The 24,405-nt window shown below is 40.2% G+C and overlaps 1 protein-coding gene across 1 annotated transcript in view; it reads right to left on the bottom strand.

The window, feature by feature from the left end:
• Nucleotides 1-24,405, bottom strand: part of PDE7B (phosphodiesterase 7B) — a 134,710-nt gene that overhangs the window by 30,529 nt on the left and 79,776 nt on the right. Inside the window, exon 3 of the mRNA XM_009999230.1 lies at nt 1,554-1,637. Within this exon, the coding sequence (XP_009997532.1) occupies nt 1,554-1,637 (84 nt within the window). The remainder of the gene's footprint in view (nt 1-1,553; nt 1,638-24,405) is intronic.

The raw sequence follows: 24,405 nt of genomic DNA, 5'->3' as shown, positions 1-24,405 counted from the left end.
CGCTCTTCCCAGAAGCTGGCAGGATGTGAAGGACAGCAGGATTCATCTACAGGGGATAAAAGTGAAAGCTTGATTGCCAGAAAACGGAGTGAAAAGTTTTTCTTTTCTTTACCAGGGAGAGGAAAGAACATATTATGAGAACTTTAAAATCTATGTATTCAGAATAAAAAGGAAACAATTAATTTAAACACATTTGAATGTGAATATATATTCACATCTACTTCATGAATGAAGTATTTTATTTTCTGTTCTGTCTTTATAAAGGCATCAACAGTAATATTTCAAGCTAGCCTAAAATAGTTTTTTCTTCACATTTTTCATTGGCAAGCTAGGACTAAATTATCCTCAGAGCTCTGCCCAACCAGTACATGATTGTTATCCTAGGAAAACTGCTGGACCCATCTTACCCCTGATGTTTTTCTACCTCAGCCTCAGCAAGCACTCTGATGGACTTAGAACCGAGTAAATACATCCGTCAGGGAGACTGAGAGCAAGCCCTTTGCCAGGCAGCAGGAACTCTACCAGCTTGGGCGAGTGCAGCCCATCACAGCACAAGTCCTCCCTCCATCCTATCAGCCCCTCTGCTCTCCCCACTCCCAGCCAGACCTCACCCTTTGCAGCTGGGCTTCTTCCCCCCTTCCCTGCCACCTCCCTCCCTTCCCCAGGCCCTCGGCAAAGCAGTTGCAAAAAGGAAAATAAAGTTCTGGTTTGGTAATAGCTTTTAAATGCAAAGCATAATGGCTAGAAGCTCAGAAGTGTAATCACTGAACAAACTGTCGGAGGTTCAGCCTGTTTTGAAGACAGTGACTAACTTTTGTTTCAAAGGTTAGATGCACTGGCCTGTGCAGTACAGAAGGACATATGGAGAGCTGCTTGTGTCTCAACACAGGTTTTAAAAAAATTTTTTTTACACACTGGGTAATGGGTCTGCATCAACAGAGAATCCACCGGGTGAAAAAAACCCCAGGATCTTAACTTTTATTTTCTTTTAAATTTACCCTCCTTCATTTACAACAGTGGCAAAATAACTTCAATCAAAATGAGGTTAACATTATTTTTAACAGATGTTCACCGCTGGCCTGACCCAAAATCCATTGACGTCAATGAGAAGACTCCATGGGGCTTTGGACTGGGTTCTAATTGTTGGAAAAATTAATGTGATTGTAAACCACTGGTCAGTACTGTCACATGCTCCCCTTCTGTGCCAATTCTATATGACCAGATAACAGACTCACATAAATCTCTTCCAACTGTTGGCTAAGAGGCTAAAGGACACAGAGGTTTATCTTTTTTAATTCTGAAGCACCCTCTTCCTCCCCAGCACACTCCATGGCAATGCTGTATTTACTGGACAGACGCAGCATTACGGACAGTACTCATGCAAACAAAACATTCCACACTCAAACACTGGGTGGAAATAACAGAATTCTAAATGCTGACTGTATGAAGACAGCTGAACTATAGATACATGTGAAACCAGATACTTTGGTCTGTATACTTTCGAGACAGGTTTGTTTTTCTTAACACAGATCTGAAGGAAGGGTTGCACTTACTGTTAAGAAGACGAAAGTCTATAAACGGGTAGGAGCCGCGGCGCTCGGAGAGAACCCCTGTCTGACTTCTCACCCGTGCATCTCCTGCAAAACACAAAATCCCCAGAGACGTTAGAAGGGGCAGCTGCCTTTCCCTGCAGTTTACATCCAGATCTATTTTCTGTTCCAAGTGGTGACATTACACTCCTCCAGCAGGAAAACTAAGGTCCAAACCATCATCTCCCATGGCATCCCTGGGTAACGGGGTGAAGTGGAACAGCTGATCCTCGTAGCAGAACAAAGGCACAACCCCCCGTGTTTATTCTATTGAACAGCTTTTTGCCCACTGCTTGGCTTTCTCTGCTTCAGTAGTGTAGAAGTCCAGACAAGACCATCTGGATTCTGACTGTCATGGCATCACACACAAATGTCTCAAGCTTGGACTAGGCTCACAGTCCAAGTGACCTTCAAAGCTTTGGGTCTGGACTCAAAATCATGAGTTGATGAAAAAAGACACAAACAAAACATCGAGGTTTTTGTTTGTTTGTTTGTTTGTGTGGGTTTTTTTTAAGTTTGTTTTTTGCTTTACTTACTGCTCTTTGAGCATTCTGGAAAATGTCAGCCTTCTCCTCAAACACTGAAGCTGCTTTATGTAAGCAAAATCTGATGTTCTCAGATAAGCATTAATCCAGAGCTTTAGACTGTAAATTCAGATATCATAAAGTGACAAGACAATACTACGAATTAGTATTGCTGTGTAATTCACATTGATTAGCACGTAACTTACCATGTCATATTGATGAAATAGGCAAAACTCATTTAAGAAGAAAAATGCTACTCAGGATGAATAAACGTTACAAAAAACTCACATTAAGTAGATTGGAGGCAGTGGGAGGCAGATGTAATTTTTTAATTCCCATAGCTCTAAATATCTTGGACTGTAATTTCATATTTTCTTTAGAGGCAAATATAAGACCAAAACATAAAATAACCCAACAAAACCTTAAATAAGTAAAAATTTGGAGATTTTAGAGGTTCAGGTCAGAATACTCCAGTTCTTCACAATACCAGTTTGTCCTCTGCCAGAGCTCAGGCCATAGTGCTGAGAGCACACCCACTGCACCTCCTCTGAGAGATCCCACTGTAGGCCTCCCAAAGTTTGCCATAAAATTATGAATGATTAGCTAGTTTCAACTGTGCTTCCTCTGGGATACGAATATAGCAGCTGACTAATCTAAACAAAAATAATTTAAGAATTTGGCTGCTAGTGCTAGCCTCTAGTGCTTGCGTTTAAAAACAAGCACCATAAAAGAAGGACCTAGTTAGATGCTGCTATTTTTTCCTATATGACGTACACTTAAAATGTGCTTACAATTATGTTTAGGGGAAGAAAGTCAAGCTGACTATTAAGCTAAATATTCAAGGTGGAGAAAAACTTAACATGCCCTCTAGGGGTCCTTAGAGGTACAAAGACATGGGACCGTGCACTTGAATTGAGACTATGTCAAACAAAGTCACTTTTGATTATAAAACTAAATCTATTTTCTCTCATTCTTACTTTTTCTTTGCTTTTTTTATTTCCAGAGTCAGACCACATGTTCCCTGTACTCAGCCCCTGCTTGCCAACCACTGGCTCTAAGGAACCAACCCAAACCAACTCCAGCTGTTACCACTCCAGATAGCAGGGGCAGGAGGTGCAAACCCCTGGCTGCTCTTCAGCTGTTGCACTTCAAAGCTACGGTGACAGCCTGGCTCTACCTTCAGCAGCAGTTTAAAACCATGTGCCGCTTGTGCCAATGGAGGTGTTATCAACCTACTCCCCTGCCGTCCTTCTGTTGAAGGGCAGAAGGGTGGAGCAAATAGCTGGAGAGCTTATAAACGACCCCAGCAAGATTCTTCAGCATCCATCAGTCAGAGCTCATAAAGCAGCACCCTGACTTAAAAAGCACTGCTCTCTGCCACAGGGAGACCCGTCAGATCGGCTGGTTCGTGCAGGAAGAATAAGAATGGCAAGCATATGGTACACATTATACAAACCCTAAAACACCCAGGCAGGCTTGAGCCTGTCACTAACACAACCATCAGCAAATGAAGAATGGGTGTAAATTCAGAGAATGGCTTGATTGAGGCTTTTGTTTTGCTGTATGCACCAGTGAGTAACGGGAAACTGCAAATAATCCCCTGCATTAACACACTGATAAATATGTCACTTGTGACTGAACCAACAGACACTTTGGAAAAAAAGAGACACATTCAAGCTCAAAAAATCTGAAAAAAAAACCCCAAGATATATGATACTGTAAACCCAGAATGACTGATTTTCTTTCTGGACAGGAAATAATTTATGTATCAGATCATAAGAGTTACCATAGTACTACAGAATAACGATCTCATACACAGTTATGTATATAAAAAAATTGCCTAACTCTGATCTCAATAGCATGACCCTACATTTTGAGGAAAAGAACATCAAAGGAAGGTAGACAGATGGAACACTTGAAAAAACACAATGTGGGCTTACCAAAAGTAGACCATAAAAGATAAAATTTGATGCTTAATTACCTCAAATAAAATAGCTAATTGTTAGACAAGAGGAAAAATTCAACACTGTAGCTTCAACCATGTGGACTTTATTAAACATGTAAGAGAAGACACGAGGTTAGAACAAAAATTGAAGTTGGAAAAGACTAGAAGTAAGAACATAACAAGGTGCATTGGAAGGAGACTTTGCTTGAGAACAATTACAGTTGGGAATGGCTTTAAATTTTTTTATTGATGATCTCGACACAGAACTAGGAGAGAAGTAATGAGACTTGATGATAACACAGAGCTGGGAGTTATCAGGTATATACTGCTATAGCAGTTTTAAATACTGTTCACTGCTACTGTTACCTGCTCTGCCCCAACTGCTCTATGGCCCAGCTACCTGCAGTTTCCACTTTCATTTTACTGGTAGTCCAATTTCCTCTCATGGAGGATGCCTCCTACCGAACTTAAGACTAGCTAACTCAGACACATATGTAGACTATTCAGGCAAGGTAATTCCAGTAAAGAGAGGGAAAGCAAGGGAGGTACTGATGCCATCAGCCAAAGCACTTGGTAAAAGTTCATCTGAAATACTGTTTCTGAGAAAGCTGAATTCCTCCTGGAAAAAGATGAGAGAGGGATCTCTAGGAAGATGATCAGGGCACTAAAATCCTCTGGGAGCAATGTTCACCACCGATAAGTAGCAGAGTAAGGAAAGAGCCATTTAGGTGATCAGAAGAATATAATTCTGAAGGAGCAGATGGAAACAATTGAAGCAGCTGATGGCACGTGCTTTATACACAGTGAAAGACCTGAAACAGGTAATGACTATGCTTGATGATCATCAAACTTGCTACCAGCTCTACATTCTTCAAATTAAGGAAACCTGAACGAGTTTAAACGAACCAGTAAAGCCAAAGACCTGAAGTCATGGAAAATTACTGATTATTTTGATTGGCTACTTGTGTGATTTTACAGTTTTTACTGATAATAAAAGCCTGGGGTATCTCTAGCACTACAGCAATCTATATGCAGAATCAATCTGCAACTCTGCTGACTTAGTAGAAGCCACTAAAATCCTTGTATTTGAGGGTTATTAACATTACCCTCAGGGAAGGCAAGTTTCTGATGGGTAGATGATGTTATCAAGTAGCTCTACCTCATGAATCTGTTATTTCAGAATACTTCGCCAGGTGCCTCCTAGTCTCTTTCTACATCATTAGAGAAAGATTAGTTGGGAAGGGGTGGTGGGCTAAATCAACCACACCTGCTTTCCTCTGTTTTTTCTTGGCTCACTTATTTGGAAAACATTTGTATTCTTCCCTACGACTTTTAATTACCTCTAAGTACCCTCAATAGAGATACTAAGTATAGGAATTGGAGCAGATGCACAGCATCCCACATGATTTTTAATTTCTGATTGGCGAGGCCATTCATGGCAACACACCAGACTCTCTTCTTTGCTTTGACAGAGGACTTTGAGGGCAACTTTCATCAGTCCACCAGACTTTTATATCTCTTTGTTCTCCACCTTAAAATCAAGCTAAGCAATTGTTCTGACAATTTATGCAATTAGCAGTTTTAGATGAATAATCTTTTTTGGAGCGAAAGGAAGGATTCTGTGGAAACTGGGCAGGAAATTTTGACAGCTCATTGTGTTCCCAAGTGAAACAAACAGGGTGAAGGGAAATGGCAAGCGTAGAGGTTCTCCTTGGCTGCTTTGGGCTGAAGATGCAAAGCTGGAACATTTGCAGTCACAAACACAAAGGGCTGCACCCTTGCTGGAGCCAACAGGCCATGAGAGCTCCAGCAGGAACATCTCCCAGGGGCCACCAGGCTCTTTACATTTGCTTTGCCCTTGTAAGAACAGTCAAGAAACCAAACCAAGCAAAGAAACCTACATTAGGTAACAGAAGCCTGTGCAGCACATATGACTGACACGCACGACAGCTTATACTCACAGGAAAATAAGGCATGGGACAAGACCCATGGTAGTGCTGAGGCTGCAGTGTCAACAGGGCTTCAAAATGGGCAGAAGGGTTAAGGAAAACATGAGGCAGCTCTCAGCTGCCTGACATGTCTGGAGGAAAGAGCCATCTGCACTGAGGAAAAGAACTCAAAGATTCCCCTGAAAGGACGTGGGATTCAATTTCACTGAGCAAGCACAACAAATCAGGAGAGAAAACAGGGCCATAGCTGTGACAAAACAACAGAGCAGCTTTATGCAGCAGAAGTTAGGACCAGCCACCAAATTCTTGATTTTGTTTAGTACACAGCTCCATGTGGTAAGTCAGGAATACCACAGCAAATTCACAAGAGGTTACAAGTATTTATTCTAGTTAAGCTTTTCTACAGTTTTCTTCCAAATATTTCTTCAGCTGACTGCTTTAGGACACATACAGCACTTTCCATGGAAAACTGAGTGGCAGTAATAAAGCCCTTTATGGAGCCCATGGAGCCCCTGTCTCCTTCTCTATTTCAGTTATGAAAAAACTTGGAATATCTGAGATGCAGGAAGATGAGTTGTTGATGGCTTACTCATAATTCGGGTTTCGGAGGAAAAACTTTCTAAAAGAGGGAAGTATTGCTGTGTAAAAGTAGCAAACTGAGATTAAAAGCTACTTTAAAAACAAGTAGCAGAACTACTGGAATTATTTTTGAAGAATCACAGAATTACCAGGGCTGGAATTGGCTAGGCCATGGCACTAAGTGCCACATCCAGTCTTTCCTTGAACACATTCAGGGACGGTGCCTGCACCACTTCCCTGGGAAGTCCATTCCAATGCCTAATCACCTTCTCTGTGAGGAAGTACTTCCTAATATTCAACATAAACCTCCCCTGGAGCAGCTTGAGGCCCTGCCCTCTTGTCTTGTTGCTCACTGCCTGGAAAAAGAGCCCAGCTCACACCTGATAACAGCCTCCCTTCAGGCAGTTGAAGAGAGTGATAAGGTCCCCTCTGAGTCTGGGGCTAAACAACCCCAAGAAATCTAATGTTTGTTCTTGTTTGAATTATTTTAATTTTGTTATCTTAGTGTTATAAAGATTACTATTGTAAAATCTTGTCTGAAGAAAGCATTTTTATGCGGATTTTGTCATGTGCATATGATTTTCTGTGAACAAGAATATTTTCTCTGAGCAGACATGACGAGATTGAAATTCAAGTTTTTCCAGCAGGAGAAACTGTCAGAGCCACCTCACTTCACCCATTTGTAAGCACTGAACTTTTGAACATTTAAATATTCCAAAACATGGGGTTTTCTGTGCTGTGCAATGCACGGTTCTACTACTTCTGGTAACAGTCATAATGAGCTCCTAAGTAGTGATTTCATCCAGTGCGTTCTGAAGTTTCATTTCAGAATGCTTTGCAAGGAGATACCTGTTGGAATAGCCTTTTTACAAAAAGGGGACAAAATGATAGTGTAGAAACCATTTGTAGAGGGGTTCTTAAGGTTTTTTATTATTATTATTTTATTTTACAGAGAAAATCTCTTAAATTTCACCTGCAGTGGTCCTGCCCTGTGAATAAGTTTGTTTTTGCTTTCTACCAGTTACCTGAATTTCAGCTATTCAGAATTTCACCTCCAGACCAGTGATGCAGATGAAACATTTTGACCATTGTCTGTTTTCTTACAAAACTGTTTTGGGATGAATGCTGGATCTCATGCTCAATGTCAACTAGTGGCATTGCCTGCTTGTACCACCCCCTCTCTCGTAATTTCTACCCTCCTTTACTGACCAAAATCCATACAACCGCTATACCTCATTCTCTTAAACAATATTATTACCACTGCTTGTGCCAATCAGTAAAATGCAAGAAACAGAAGCTGACAGTCTGTTCATAAAACCCTCCTCAATGCTAAAGGTCTCCTGAAAAGTTCCCTTTTGCACTCCTGTGTAGCCTATATGGATATGCAGCCGGAGGAAGACCGTAAGAACCACAGACATGCCTTTAACGGCTGGTTCATTCTGACAAAGGAACATCTGGAATACAAGTAAATGAATATTCTGTACAGACAATCCTGAAACTTTGCCTGAAACCATATCAGATCACATAAGTAACTCTGGAGAAAAGGCTTTTTAACTGAACTATCTGGAGGCAATATTCTTGCAACTTGCAGACTTCAGAAAAAGCACTTTGCAGACAACTGAAATCCAAGAGGATGGGAAAACTGTCATAGAGAGCCAGGAAACAGCAATCATCAGAAATCTAGATACTGAAGTAGTACCCACATTACCCTCTTCACAGACCTGTTTGATCTTGCACGAGCGAACGCAGAACCTGCAAAACTAAGAAGCTACATCCAACTGAAAAAACTGTAAGAGTTGATTAGGGCAGACAATCCTTATGTGTTAAAGAAGGCAGCACTGACTTTCCAAAATGTCAATACATTATATTGCAGTAGAAGTGCTTTCAATTGTTTGAGTTTGATAATGGGCGATGAATTATTGCCTTAAGGTCAGATGTATTCATGTACTTGTGTACATGCAGCAGAGAGGAGTAGGTGCCTCCACCCCATGACTAACGCTCAGAGAGGCTCAACTGCCTTTCAGGGCTGCACATGTTTGACTTTGCACGTTGAGTCTAAGACACCTCTGCTCCTAAATTAGGTGCCACGGTTATGGGCACAGCATGTCCTGGGAAGAATCTGAGACCTTGCTTCTGAGAGAATCATATTCAGACAGCTGAGACCACACCAAAGCTCTTATCTGTAAGTATGCTTTTCACTGTGATTATCCCTGTGACTGTTACTATTTACTTTGTAATAAATATAACAGAGGCACATACACCTGCAGTTCACACCACTGTGGGCACACCCTCAGAACACGTACTATGGAGGCTTGTACAGCGTCACTCCACAGCTCAGTTAAACACAAATCAGCATTTGTTATGCAATAGTAATTGCACTACTGTTCTCTATAAAAAAGAGATAACTAGCTTCTCGATACTACTGTGTGCTACTTAATTATCAGTATTTTCCAGACAAGAATACAAAAGTTTATATAAAAGCTTACATAAAGTGGTAAACCACAGGACATGAAGAACGGGAGCAGAAGAACACGGGCAAATTACATGTACTGACTCACAAACTTTTCATTTGGGAGACACGAGACATTCAGACACAGCTTTTGCAGGCGTGAATTTGGAAAAATTCAGCCAATGGCTTTCATCTAGAGAAGAAAATATAGACAAACACTGGCATCTAGCAGCAAAGAATAGAATTATTGAATGAAAAGCAGGAGACAGGTCTTGGAAAGAAGAATGCAATGAGAAAGCATAAAGATTTTTATCAATAGAGCATAGTAAGAAGTGCAGAAGACAGAAGTCATCTACAACAACCTCCATAAATGAAAGCATCAGCCTAGACAATCATCTTGAGATTGGTAAATATTTTGCTTGAGCTATATTGTAACAAGCTCGCCATCTACTATCTAGGAGGCTGAACTCACTAGTAGAAGATGGAAATTAAAACCTTGGAGAAGAACAAGCAGCTAGAAGGAAATGTGATTCTGCTTCTTTTTTAGCAATCTGCTTATAATTCCCATTCTTGCCTGCAGCTTGTAGTACTCAGAAGCACCAGGACATGCCTGATGGCATATCGAGAGCCTCAGTGCTGCTGTGGTGCTGAATGGCAGCACTTTTGCTGCCCTGAGGCTGATCACACCGTTGCTGCTCAGCAGCTCCAGAGCAACACAAGGGGCCCCAAGGCGCTCTGCTGGATCAGGGCTCCAGATTGGAGCGGACAGGATCCTCTTAGTAAACTGAATGTTATCAGTTCTAGTGCTAAGAATCTGTGATGTACATTCTGAAGTTCTTATATTGCACTGCTGTTGGGGCTTTAGTCTCTTCTGTCTCCAACTGCCAACCTGACTTTCCAGGGAACAAGGATATTAATACAGATAGGCCACTGAACTATCCTGATAGTTCTTGTCTTCCTAAATTGTTAGATAGCTTGTAAATTACTCTGTATTAGAGGATGAGAGCTATGTTAGCAGAATCTGTTCTTACTTTGCTATCATTGCTATTGCTTTAAAGCCCTGCTGGGAAGTGGCAAAACTTGCTGATTTTGTCACTCACAAAATTGAATCTAAAGCAACAGCTTAAAAACTAAAGGATAGATCCTGAAACATTAAGAGCTGTAATAAAAGTAATAACAACAGCTACAGCATGCTCTTAGCAACAGGTAGTATGTTGCATTACCACGGCAACTTTGAAGATAGTATCTTACTGTCATGCTACACCCATCCCCCTCCCAAATAAGTTACAGCATAAAGAAAACAAAATTATTAGTTATTTAAATTGTACATTTTGGATGCTAGTCTTCTGCTAGACTCCCAAATACTAAAATAAACATGTATTTAATAACAAACTTCTAAGACTAGTATGTTTCCTATTCTATATATGCAAATTTCTAAAATAGTTTAAGTAGTGTAATATGACTTTCATTTTATATAAAAGAAAAAGCACAAAGGATCTGTGTTTTGTCCCAGACCAATTCCAAAAGAGGTAGAGAGTTCAAATTCTATGCGTCGTGCATTAGGTCAAGCTGCTTCTATTGCCACTGCCCAAAAGATATTATTTTTGTCACTCATAGTTACACCCAGAACCCAAGTTATTACAACTACAAATTTTATTTTCTGACCTATGATCATGTTTTAGATATAGCTGCTCTCCACGGATTTCTGGTTTAAGCATTATCAGTGCTTTAAATGCTGTGAGAACCCAACCAGATGCCTTGAATGTGCCAGTGAATGCTTTGCAGTTGAAGAATGGACTATTTTTCTGCAGAAAGCTGAGGTAACTGTTGAGCATTTATTCAACCGAGTTTGCTTTGCTGTTCTGCACTCTAGTTTCACACCTACTTATAATATGAAATTATTTTTAAAATATGCATTGTTAATGGAATATTTTATTCTACAAGTTCCTCGAGAAGCACTGTTTACGAGTATATTCATTTTATAGGTTGCACTGATGAGTTAGCTGAGCCACAAGGCACCATTCTCATTTTGTGTTCAAGTACCATTATGCCTGAAACTGCTTGTTACTACAATCTGTGTGAACCTAACGTAGCCAATTATTATAATTTGATAGATTATATTTATGTAAATATCAATTGATATAATGACATAAATATTAATATAAAAATGCTGATAATTTCTAAGTGGAATAGAACACATGGAGCTTGTTTTGGGAAATGCTCAATAATTTGTGATGGATGTTTTCATTTCTGAGAGAGGACAATTGGAATTAGAACGTGGGATGGCAATCATAAGCCCTGAGCTCATTTCCTGGTTTGCTATGGAACAAATAATTTCCTATCTGTGCCTCTGTGGTTTGTTTGTCACACATAGACAGTGAGTTCTCTAATTCAGACACTCAGTGGCTCAACAGGATCTTGACCTGCATGGTTTCCACACTGCCATCACACAAACACTAATGAGCTCTGCTTTTTGTACTGCAACATTTAAATTACACAATGCTCAAAGAAAATGAATGCAGAGGGTTTTTGCTCATGCCATCAAATCAAAATTTGCTGCCAGTTCTTAACAGGACACTTAAAATTTACCTCTATTTCCATAGCTTTGCCTACGAGATTTCTATACCAGCCCTCTCCAGTGAAACTACAGAAGTTATGTGTTTGAAAAGGTAAGTAGTACGACAGCAGTTGCCATTACAGCAACACATCACCTACTTCTGAAATGCTCAACACTAGCCAAAACCTAAAGTCTGTCAACAGTTTTAACAGAATGACAGTTTTGCTTGTGGATGAGCCAAGCAGGCTCCCTTTTAATTTCATAAAATCACATAATCATAGTACGGTTTGTGTTTGAAGGCACGTTAAGGATCATCTAATTCCCACCCCCCTGCATGGGCAGGGACACCTCCCACTAGAAAGGGTTGCTCAGAGCCCCATCCAACCTGGCCTTGAGCACTTTCCGGGAGGGGCATCCACAGCTGGGCATCATGTGCCAGTGTCTCACACAAAGAATTTCTTCCTAACGTCTAACCTAAATCTCCCCTCTTCCAGCCATTGCCCCTCATCCTATCACTCCATGCCCTTGTAAAAGTCCCTCCCCAGCTTTCCTGTAGGCTCCCTTCAGGTATTGGAAGGTGCTCTAAGGTCTCCCCAGAGCCTTCTCCAGACTGTACAACCCCAACTCTCTTGGCCTGTCTTCATAGGAGAGGTCCAGCCCTCCAATCATCTTCTGTGGCCCTAACTTTTGTTCCAGAGCTGCATGGCTGCCATTCACCTCACACAACAGGAGATTAGGTCTCCGCTGATTCAGCCTGTCTCCCCGTACCTAACACGTCTGTCTACGGACCACGTGGTGCTTGCACAATACTTTAAGTTACATTAGTGCAATTAAGTGAGACACAATGAAGTAAATGAGTCTCAATTTTGTGTGTTAACCACAGGATGATCCTTCCTCATCGGCTTCAGCACAATCTTCACCTCCTTTCCAACTACTCTCTGCATTATACATACGTGTGTGTGTGTGTACATATATATGTATTATTAACTTGGGTGCGACCCCTCTTCTTCCTTCTCTTCTCTTTGACCCACTGGTAATTTAGCCCCCCCACCACTCAGAGCTTCTCCTGAGGATGGAGGATTGCACGGCTCTGCAGCAGAAAGCCCAGCAGTGTTGGCCACTTACTCATCCCAATAGGGCTGCCCCAAGAGTCTTAATGGCTGGGAGAGCACAATGAAAGGGGGAAGGAGGAGAAGAAAGCACCGAGTATTGACTCCGCAGCACAAGAAGGTGCAGAAGGAAACTCACCACCTGAAGCTTTGTTCTGACTGAGAGTTTCATCTGCACATGAGACTGCGGGAACAAATGTTTGAGATTATCTGGCTTTTGTTTGCACATCATATACTGCAATACATTCTGTTTTTAACTCAAAAGCAGTATCTATGGCAAGGAGCTGGAAAACTTGTTTCTTAGGGGCTTTAAATTTGGTTGAGTTTCTCTGTGGAATGTACAAATACCTCCATAACTCCATGAATTATTGAACAATAAAGTAAGAGAACCTTGTCCAAAATAAGCAGAGGTAACCTCAGTATTATTTGCTTATTCAAGAGTATTTCCTGAGCTAGCCTACATTTTATCATGTTAATACTTCTTCATCGGAAAATATTATTTTGATAAAAAAACCTTTTCCTTATAAGATGCTTTTCAGTTGAGAAAAAAAATGCTTATGTATATAATAACTGGAGTTGAATCTTTTTCATTTTTATTTTAGACACAGGAATAAAGCTGCATAAAGTGGAAGCTGAGTTTGGCTGTTTTACTGGAACAGAACTAGAAAATGCTTTTCCTGTTTTTTGTACTGTGATTTTCACAGCTGATTTGATCTTAAAAAAACACCTGAACAACAAAAAAAACCAAAACCACCAAATCCAGAGCCATAACCTGGCTAGAATTCAAGTATGCTACTTCTTGCACTTCAACAGATCACTGATTCAGACCATCTTTGCTATGCACTATGCATTTAAAATTTAAAACTTTAGAAAAGTGTGGCACAAGAGAAAGTTCTGGATCAATCTTGTGTTACCCAGATACTACCCTACTCTGTGAGTCCTGTTCTCTGTTATGGATCAGGTGCAGTAAATATGTACTGTCTAAAGAACAACTAGGTAGCAGTTTACCTTCTCTATCTTTACAGATTCTTAAGAGAGCTGAGCACGAGCTGGCTAAAAAAACCCAATAGCTACATATTTCTGCAATTACAAAACCGTTGATAAACAAATCTAATTAAGTGTTTGCCATTGGCAAAGACTGCTGTTTCCCCAGAACAACCTGGATTTGTGTTTCCTCTGGGCTGAGATGGCAGAGCATCCATCAGGCTGCCAGGCAGCAGGAGAGCAGCTGGTGTTTGGCCTTCTCCCCCAGCAGATGTGGTGGCACCCGGGGCTTTGCTGAGCCCATCAAATGCACAAGTTGCTGCCTGACTTGTTCTGGTGGCTATGGGTCACCTCCTTACTCCAGAAACTGCAAAACCTGAATACCTGAAAGGAAGAGCAACTAGCAAGGTAAGCAGTAGGTGTTTAATACCTTCCAAAACCACCACAAATAGTCCGAAACATGAACCAACAGTGTGAAAATCACACCATTAATTAGTTTGGTAACTGGCCTTACCCAGAAGTCTACACTGATGAACCCCTATGCTGCAGCTACTCCTAGAAGTCAGGTCTGCAATTTGGGCCTGCTGCTGACACGACCTTTGTCAAAGCTTTATCTACTGTGTCAGTGCCAAGAACACTACTGGGTGGCCTCCCCACCCAAGGGGGCTGTCCTGGTTTGGGCCACAACAGAAGCCAGATTGGCAGCTTCCTGGAAATGCTGGTGGTTTGGAGCCTGCCAGCAGCATGCCCCTTCCAGAGGCCAGGATACCCCCTAAGAACTTCCTATTTAATGTCTTCCAGTTCACCATTTAAGAAGTGTCACTGGTAAACACATTTCATTGTGTTATCTACAATACTTCTTATTTGAAGTTAATTAACACATGCGTGTTTGTTCACATTTTTTTTTAATATACAAAACTATTAAAATCAAACTGACAACAAGAATATTAATAATATTTCAAATTATTTTATGTGAGAAATGCCAACTTATCTCACTGACAGTGTATGCTGCCACACTGCCTTTCTCCACAACTAGGGCTGAAAACAGAAGCTGAGGCTGTTGTCTCCTGTGTTTTAACATGTTCTTAGGGAATTCAAATAATTGCTGAAGTCTTTCAGAAAGAGGAGGAAACTGCAATGTAGAACTTCTAATACAACAAACAGACTTTTTTGGGTGGAGGAAAAAAAATCTGGAGATGTTTTTACAAACCCCAAAGGAACAATAAACTGTACAAACAATAATTTGTTTTGTCTCAAAATTTACCTTTAAATTACATCTTAGCAACCCAAGAGCTATTCATTGAACACATCCATTTCTAAGCAATCCAGCTCCTTAGGCTCCTCCTCAAATAGTATTTTAAAGGAGAAAGAGCAAGACAGAGCTTCAGTATTTGCTCTTCACAAACTCCTGTAAATTCCAATAGAGAATAACTCTGGCAGAGACTTTTTTGGCATGTGTGTGTGAAGGCATATAAAAACTATTTCTCAACTCATCGTGCTCTTGTGCAATTCATACTAAGCAGAGATTTTTTTTTTTCTTCCTTTTGGTTTTCTGTTTTGGGAATTGCAAGACATAACACACAAAAACCAGTAGGAATATTGTACTTTTCTTCAAAACAGATCAGCTTGGATAAACACGGAGTATATCTTCAAGTGACATCTAGAAAACAAGTTGTGCTTTTCTTAGACTCCACCTTACCAGCATCATCAGAACTCTATGAAAACCAATCTTAACTCATTAGATCCTACTTAAAAGTTGTATTTAACGTAAAGGTTCTGCAAATTAGATTTTAAATTTATTACAGAAAAGCATTAAAAAACTCTTTGCTAGAAAACTCACATGAACCTTCTCAAATATTTGGCTAGGTCTCAACAACCCTGTGAAACACCTTAACACTTGAAAATTTTTAAAAAGTCAAATTTTAATTTGGTTTTACTCTGAAGAGAAAGTCCATGAGGATTTGTAAGAATCAGCTCATCACTATCACACTACTGAAGAATGTCGTAAGATTCTGTCTGTAGTTGTAAAACTGACCAGTGACTCTAGTATCACATGTATATTACTGGAGAAAACACTGTTAATTCCCACACAAGTGTAGTAATGAGGATTGTATTAATGGATATTCAAACAGAGATCCTGTATCAACACTTAACCAGCAAATAGAAGCATGCCTGAAATCCTAAGGAAAGACGTATATTCCAGTTTGCCTTAAAGTAAGCTGCCTGGTTTATTCCTCCTCAAAACGAAATAGCTGAGTAATTATCTCTCCAGAATGCAACGGGATCCATTGCAGCACAAAGTGACTGTTAAAAAGAAAAATAAATCACTTCTTCCAGTACCATCTTGGAAGTATGCTGCAGCTTTAAGCTCATCCTTCAGGTTTGTTGTTTCAGTACAAGATGTTCCTGTTCTCTCTGTTTTGATGAAATACAGCTCAGCAAATGTTTTGGTTTGTTGGGTTTTTTTTTTCCTAGATCTAGGAAGAACAGTTTTTCCTAGATCTCAGGTATCATGTACTGATGCATTCTGTCCCTTTGTTGACTCCTGGGGTTGCTTTGAGATCTACTGGCTCATCTCCAGGTGTCTTACCAGCCTCGGACGCAGATGGCTGTCGGGCAGAGAGATCTCAGGTGCACAAAAGCCAGTGGAAGTGGCTACACACGGTTACTCCCCACAAGGGAACTGAACAGCCTGCTCTGTTTCTTCACCTGAAAAGACATCTCATTTTCCTGAAATGACTTTCCATTTTTATATAAAAGATGAAAAATATTTCAACTCTACAGAATCTGGAATGGGGTTCTGGAGGTGACCCAGCCACCTTCCCATTGCTTGACCTTCTTTGTGAACTGACTTTCCTATCTCAGTAACAGATATCATCACCGAGGCTCCTGGAAAACTAAGTGTGTTGGTCTGTGGCTGTGTTGGAAGTAACAAGAAGAAACAGGTAGCTCTAAGCTTTCCATGGAAGTAACAGCCCAGCTGGCGCCCCCCAGGTCCCTGGGGCAGACGCAGAAAGCACAGTCCCCACATCTTTCAGAAACTGAGCAGCTGCATCTGCATTTGGATGCTGCAGGAACCGCTGGGGTCAGCAAAAGAACAAAAGCTGCTGGGGAGGATGGGGCAAAGAGGGTCCTATCCTAATTATAAAGACGAGCTATTTGGCAGGCGTGGAACCCTGTCCCCTGAAAACCAGCACTGACACCCTGCACTCTAGGGCAATCATGTCAGGCTGCCAGGACAATTCAGAACAGATCAATGCACTTAAAAAAAAAAAAAAAAAAGATTCAAAATTCACTTAGGAGTTTTTTTTACCAGTCAGAAAAAAAGTGGAGTGAAAGAGACAGAAACTAAGCAATTGAGGTTAGTACTTGCTTTCTAAAGTGCAATATATGTAACTGTTGGTAAGAAGTAAGCCTTGTATCCATCCTCAATATACTAACACATACAAAGGGAAAACACTGTATTATATACAAATACCTATTGAAATTCAGAACATTCTGGGTACAGACTGTGTGTGCTTCAGATATGGATGCCCTTCCACTTTTTTTAGTGGTCTAATTGGATGAGATATATGATGGAGAAAATGGACTATGTTTTAGCAAATCCTGGGTTTTGACAGGGTATGAGTGTATTGCTTTGAGCAATACCTTGTCTTGCAGCTGTAAAAGGTAGGATATTGGAATTCTCTACAAAATGAGTTTAAGGCTAGGTTGGATGAGGCTTTGTGCAGCCTCGTCTAGTGTGAGGTGTTCTTGCTCATAGCAGGGAGGTTGGAATCTAATGATCTTTGGAGGTCCCTTCCAACCTTAATCATTCTATGATTCTATGAAAAGCACAAGTAGCTAAACCAGAATAGTAGAGGCTGTTTGAGTTTCTCCCACAACTACAAGGTATTGGAAAATGAAGCACCTTTGCCAACATCCTCTTTAGTACTACTTAACATCATCAGAAAATGTGCATCAACATAAAGAGAAACTGCAGATATAGAGTACAAACGTTTTCTTCACATTTAGAAAAGGATTGAGGGAGTGGGGGGAGAACAAAGGCAACTATTCTACATCTTTCCCCACTGCAAAGCTCAAACTTCTTTTCTTGATTTTGTTTCTCCAAGATTTTGTATGATAAGTCTTTTTTTCCTGTTGAAATCAAATAGTTTTTAGCTCTCATGAATTTCTCTGTCATCTAATCAACAGTGGAGCACACAGTGTTATGAGAACATCTCTATAAATATTAACATTGCAAACTGCAAAAATAAACATACTGAAAAATTCTTCCTACACCATAGGATATCTTCTAATATCTTCAGAAGATTTCATATCCTACTCCTTGGAGGGAAATACATTCCCTCACCAAAACCGGCTTATACACTTGAGAGATTCTAAGAAGAAATTCTTCCACAACCTTAATTCTCTAATCTTAGCAGAAGTAATAAATAGAACAGTTGGTAGAAATATATTCACTTTACTGAACACTCTTCTCCACATCCAAGAAAGATTAATCTCTACCCGTTCTTCAAAGACTTTATTATTATAGACAGTATAATAAACTTTCAGTAAAACCTTGTGTTTGTCTGCCACATTAGTATGAATTCTCATGCAACGTAATGAATTTGAGGTTCTCCCCATTGCCCAGTGCAATTTTTTTTCAAAACAGCACTTCACATTCCAGATTTATCATAATTCATTGTATACCCAAAGACTTCCAACAATATGTTTGCTATTCCATTGCTTTTAAGAGGAAAAGTGGGTTTGCATAAGCAGCCCTACATCATCTCTCTCACAGGCTATCCACTCTGTAAGCAGCCCTTTAGTTTGGAAGCTCCTGCCTAACTGCTGCAGGTGGATGCTCTCCTGCTGGAGCTGAACACAATGCAGGCTCCTGTCATGTTAACTAACCAGCTTAAAGACGTTTCTTTCCTTAGTTCAAAAGCCTAAAACCCCTTAGACACAGCAGAGAGGCAAGGTCTCCCCTTACCTCCAAAGCCACGTTTTTCTAAATGCAGTGTTTCTAAGTATCACCTCTTGTTGCTACGTGGCATTTTCTTTGCCATGAAACCTCCAGATAACCTACCTGTTACTACACACTGTATATTACATTATAAATTGCATAGCTCACAGTAGAACTTTTCTATTATATGAAATTTGTCCTCCTACAATCAATCCATGCTGTTCTGGGTATATATATCTAACACATTACTAGTCTGTCAATACTAGAGAGAACTTGTCAATTCACGTGAATGAAATCAATATAGATGACAAGCAGTCTCTTCTTTAATGCTTTTACTTTTATTGTTTTCCAGGAGGAAGGAGTTTCTATTCCTTAAAAGCATGGATTAAACAAGCCTTGTATTGAGTTTGCTAACTTTTCTGTATGCTGCTCTGTGTAGCTATCAGTCATATCAATTGATCAGGGGCTAGACTTAAAACCTGTCTATTGCCTTTTTCTCCAGAACAGACTGGTCAGGAAATATTTTCTCCAATATCTGGGGGACAGGGGACTGTTCACAGCAGCATTGCTCATGCTCTCAGATACCTCCTTCAGACTACTCTATAAATACATGCCTTATAATGACACAATAATACATCTGCCTGTCTTCACAAAGAGGAGGTTTTCCTCCTTTAAACAGTTACTGAAATAATATTTATGGGCTGATCTTTTCCACCATAATTTACTAAGCCTCTACCCTTTTATTCTCTTTGTCTTCAGATCATAAACCCACCCTTCTCAATAAACATAAACCTGGCCAATGCTTTATTAACCTCTTGAATATCACCAACTGTAGTAGGAGTTTCATTGATGAAAACTGCCTTTATTTCTCTGACATAAGAAGGAATCATCACCCAAGTTACTTTTCCAGCCCCTTTAATAAGGCCTTATCTTCTTATACCTCTGATTTCTGTTTTGGTCTTATAATCTTCTCCATCAAGAAAGGCTCTATCAGCTCCCACCTTTCTTAACTGCTCAGTTGTACATTCCACCCATCTGCTCCTTTCCTTTTTTCTTTTTTTCTCAGTATGTGGAAATCCAGCCTAGGAAGGTGACAAAGATGTTTAACCTCTTCTCACCTCAGTGATCTCCTTTTCAGATGGTTTTGAGCAACTGCTCTTTAGAGACCAGCATTGCACTATACTTGCCAGAGACTACTTTTAACTAAAGTAGCCTGAGACAATGTCTTCAACACTTTTACATCTCCCCCCCAACAAATCAGAAGATTTTAGTTTTCTCTTGAATTTTCTTGAATTCAGGAAGAGGTGGCCCACTGAGTCTCTGTAGTCTCCATCCTTGGAGGTTCCTAAGACCTGGTTAGGAAAAGCCCTGAGCAATCAGGTCTGAGGTCACATCTAAGCTGGCTTGGATGAGTAGGCTGTACTGGAGACTTGCAAAAGTCCCTTCCACCTATGGGGAAATTCTGGGGATTTTAAGTTGTCATAACTCTAGGCTTGTTTGAGAGTGAGGGGTGGCAGATTTGCAGGCAGCTCTGTGCAATTATTTATGCTGCAGCTGCTCCTGCTTCTGGAAAGGAAAAAATGTCTTGCTTTTAACATTTAACAGGATGTTCCTGCTCTGCTTTGGGAGATGCTGAATTTACTATTTTCTTTCATGGACATGTATATCCTCCATGTTCTCTGAAAGGTCTGCTCTCAATGTTTACTCACATTCTCCAGGTCATTGGCTCCACTAATCATTCTTTCTACATCACATTTAATCCCACCAAATCTCATTTCCGCTGAAGATTTTGAGAGAGGTCATTTCTGAGATTAACCTATTGAGACTATCTCTGGCAGCAATGTCAATTTACTTTTCATCTTTGCTTTGGGAGGAAGCAAAACAACAACCGGGTTCAGATAGTCCTGGAAACTGACACTTTAATATTGATCCAGCTGCATCAGAAATGGAATAGGCCAGAAATCCTGCAAGAAATCTTGCTTAAGTGTTAACCTTGGTTCAGAGCTGTTGAACAATTAGCCTGCCAAATTCCTGACAAGAATGCAGTTGTTATTGAAACCTTACATTCTCACCTACAAGACCTTACTTGAAGTTCTGTAATTGCTAGTTCTGGGGACACACTTCACACCACAGTTTAACCTCATGCTCTCTGAGCCATTGTATGTTTATTTTTGACTCTGCAAGGCATCAGGCCTTCAACAAAGTGCAGGTGGGTGGGTGGTGGTGCTCAAAGTCTCAGCTCCTGTTGCTCTCTAATGTTCAGATTTTATTTCTGTTTTGATTTTGCAGAAGTTTCCCACCACCTCTTGCATGCACTCAAACTGCTGAGGTTCATGCAAAATCTTGCTGCATAGGGTGCACATACCTTGTTTCCCAGATATTTCTCACCTAGAAGTGTCTGAAGAGCAACTTGCCACCAGTGGGACAAAGTTTCGAGCAACAGTTTCTTTAAACAAGCACAACTACCAAAATTCACCACATCTTTACAGAAATAACTCCAATCTTGTGAGAAAGGTTCCTTCTCCTACTTCCTTATTCCAGTTGCATGACCCCGAATCAATACTGTGTAACTGGAACTGTTCAGTCAGGCAGATACATGCTAGTGATTTATAAGACATTGAAAAACAAAACATTCTCAGGTTCCACTTGGGCATTTGGCATCTTTCAGACAACATGCACCGCAAGACATTGCCCCAAGCTTTGATCTGTGAAGTTTCCCATGCAATAAGAGATTTTTAAGAATGCAATTGCTTTGGACCACCCTATATATATTTTTTTTTAATCCCACAGTTAAAAAATACATGGCTTAAAATCCTGAACTATATAATACATGTGATTTATCCAACAGCAAGACCAGCAAAGATGAGTACACTAGTCTCATCATAGGCTAGATGTCAAAGTAAATTCAAGGTAGCAGGTGGAGTGAACAGTACTGAACTTACACATATTTTACTCAGCTTAACCAAGACCTCTCTCCTCTATACCATCTGATGGTTCCTGTCCCCGAACCCCTCCAGTGTTTCACTGTTGCAAATACTTCTGTGTCAATAATGATGAAAACTGACCCCTTTGGAAAGGAATAAAAGAAGTCTGGCACAAATTTGGTTCTCTCAGCCACATCAGTTTCCCAATTATCACTTGGCATCAGCAGAGCAATGAGTGAACATCACCACTGGAAACATATGGAGGACAATTTTGCCCAGGAGTAAAACCCAAGTTCTTCGTCCTTGTTTTGTTTTGGATCTGGTTGTGGGTTGGTTGTTTTTGGTTTGGTTTTTTTTTTTTTTTTGCTTTGTTTTTAAGCCACAAGATAAACTGCACACATTAATTATTCTAAGGACAAAATATTAATGCATGCCAACAGTCCAGGGCTTCTCTAAAGGCTATATTAGCAACGAAACAAGTGGCAAAGCTGGCCATGAATTAAATCAGACTGGCATAGCATTTGAGCAGCCAGGTCCCTGAACCATCCTCCAATGGAAAGCAAAGCAGAAGATAAAAATAAATATATATTTAAATTTGTATAAGTATATACGTAAATGAACATGTATGTAAACACATTTTAGAGATTTTTAAGACGTGATGTCTCCCACAGGAGTGAACTGATGAGGTAGTCAGAATGGTTTCAGTGTACATTTTTTTATGCAGGGAAACAGATTTAAACACTACAAGTATTTCAACAGCATCCTTCTTTCCCAAAATTTAATTTTACAGTGCAATTCTAAGATGAAAGAGTGGGACAAAAGGGCTGAAATCAGGAAAACTGTCCTCTTACTCTCCTGCTTACACTGCTATTCACTGGGAAAGTAGACGTTTGCAGACAAACTGAAAGAAAACACACAAGCCCTGGCCCTGTTATATCTTCAAGAGATACTGAAATTTTTTTAAGTGATTAGTAATTAAAATTACAAAATATGCAGCCTGTTCAGCTAGTATTATTAGGGGTTGCTTTCTTTCACAAAGCCTTCTACAAATGGTCAGATAGATCCTGGCCAGTTCAAACAACAGGAAGAACACCAGCCTCTTCCAGTTAATGCAAACAAGGCATGAGTGTAATCTAAGCTCAGTTCATTCTCATGTAGCTGTTAAATATAAAATCCATTTCACAGATAGGAAACCAATGCTGGAAACAGAAACCTCCTTCTGAGAACCCCATGTTTTTAAACCATCAAGTCCACACTCTTTCAGATCAAACATTGCTCATCCTTTCCCTAACTATCAATTAAAAGATTTAGTTTAACCTGAGATTTTCCAGTCTCAAAGAGACTTCCACACTTGAGGACAAAGGTGGAGAAGAGGGTGGCACCTCAGGTTTTTAGTACCCATCATCTCCACAACAGGCAAGTAAGTGATGTGCCCAGATGATTGCAACAGACTAACAAACAGAAAATATCATGATCTCCAAATGTGACTTGCTTTAAAGTACATTAATCTTGAAATTGAAAAAGGTCATGTATTTTTACTCAGGTCACTAAATGACCCTACAACATAGCTCTGAGTTTCCATGATGCAAGAAGTACCTAACAACATACAGAACAAGGTGCAGGGCTGGGCCTGAGTTTTTTGATTCTCCTAATGCAGCCCAATGGAGGGGTGGCTCCTGGTTCTGGGCTCCAGTCCACAGATGTGCAGAGTAAGTCCCATGTCCTAGTAACACTTTCTTTTTTCACTGGGATGCAATAAATGGTGAGTCTAACTGCAGGTGCAATTGAAGCTTTCCATCTACTGGTCAATGCACACTGCCCTACAGTAACTTTTCCCAATCTGTAAGGCAAAGGCAGGAGACAAGTGGAATTAACTAAAAGCCACTCGTAACTACAGGAAGTACAGAGAACTGAAAAATCAGAGGAAAATTAATAGAATGTCCAGATGTAAACAGCATTATGTCTTTGAAGCAAGGGAGCATTCAAACAGCATCTACTCCTTCTTCATAAGCTATGGATAATTATCTCTCACTAGAGTTTTGAACCTCAAATTACTAAATTTCATTAAACCTTCTCAGACCTTGGTATAAATACCACTGTAGAAATAGAATGTCTTTCCTCTAAGGGAGGTAGTAGTCCTGAGGAGGTCACATTGCTAAGCAGAAGTCACTTTAGGAATGAACGTTGGCATGTTGGATAAGAGGCGGAGGTCACTGAACATGGCATGGATCCCAGATGGCAGCAGAGTGCCCAGTAACGGGTTACCTAACAAAGGTGCAAAATGAAAATGGTAATGTACGTACACATCCAAAATATGTGGCAGGCACAGCACTGCTGCAGTACAGATAGCTGCTCTAAAAGATGTAAATGCAAGCAGAACACCCCACTGCCTAGAACACGATGTTCTTGAGTGTGTCAAGGCTAGTGCAACATATTTAAAAATATCTCATTTGTTAGGTACAAAAGATGATAGGTAATTACTTCTTCACAGCTCTATGGTAGGTCCAACATACTTCCTTCTTTGTGTGAAAAAAATCTATTACAGTCATCTCTGAGCCTCCATAATTGTTCTCCATTAGTAATGATTTACATGATATTACAACCGTCACCGAATGTCAAGGTAATTTCCCCGTTTTCCTTCTGTGAATCCTTTTAGAATTCTAGTTTAAAAGAGTATCTAACATAAACATGTTCTAACAGAGGAGACTGCTAAAGAGAAAAAACCAAAAATCTAAAGGGCATAAAACAGTGATTTTGAAGTATCTTGTCATCACAGAATTGACATTAACCAGTTCTAGCCATGAAGACTTTGTATTTCTTTTTGCACTCAAGGAAAAATCGTGAGGAG

The sequence above is a fragment of the Chaetura pelagica genome, unplaced genomic scaffold (genome assembly GCF_000747805.2).
Source record: "Chaetura pelagica isolate M959 unplaced genomic scaffold, ChaPel_1.0 scaffold90, whole genome shotgun sequence".
Lineage (NCBI taxonomy): Eukaryota > Metazoa > Chordata > Aves > Apodiformes > Apodidae > Chaetura > Chaetura pelagica.
The sequence above is the reverse complement of the archived record's forward strand: the minus strand, read 5'-3'. Positions and strand labels throughout refer to the sequence as shown.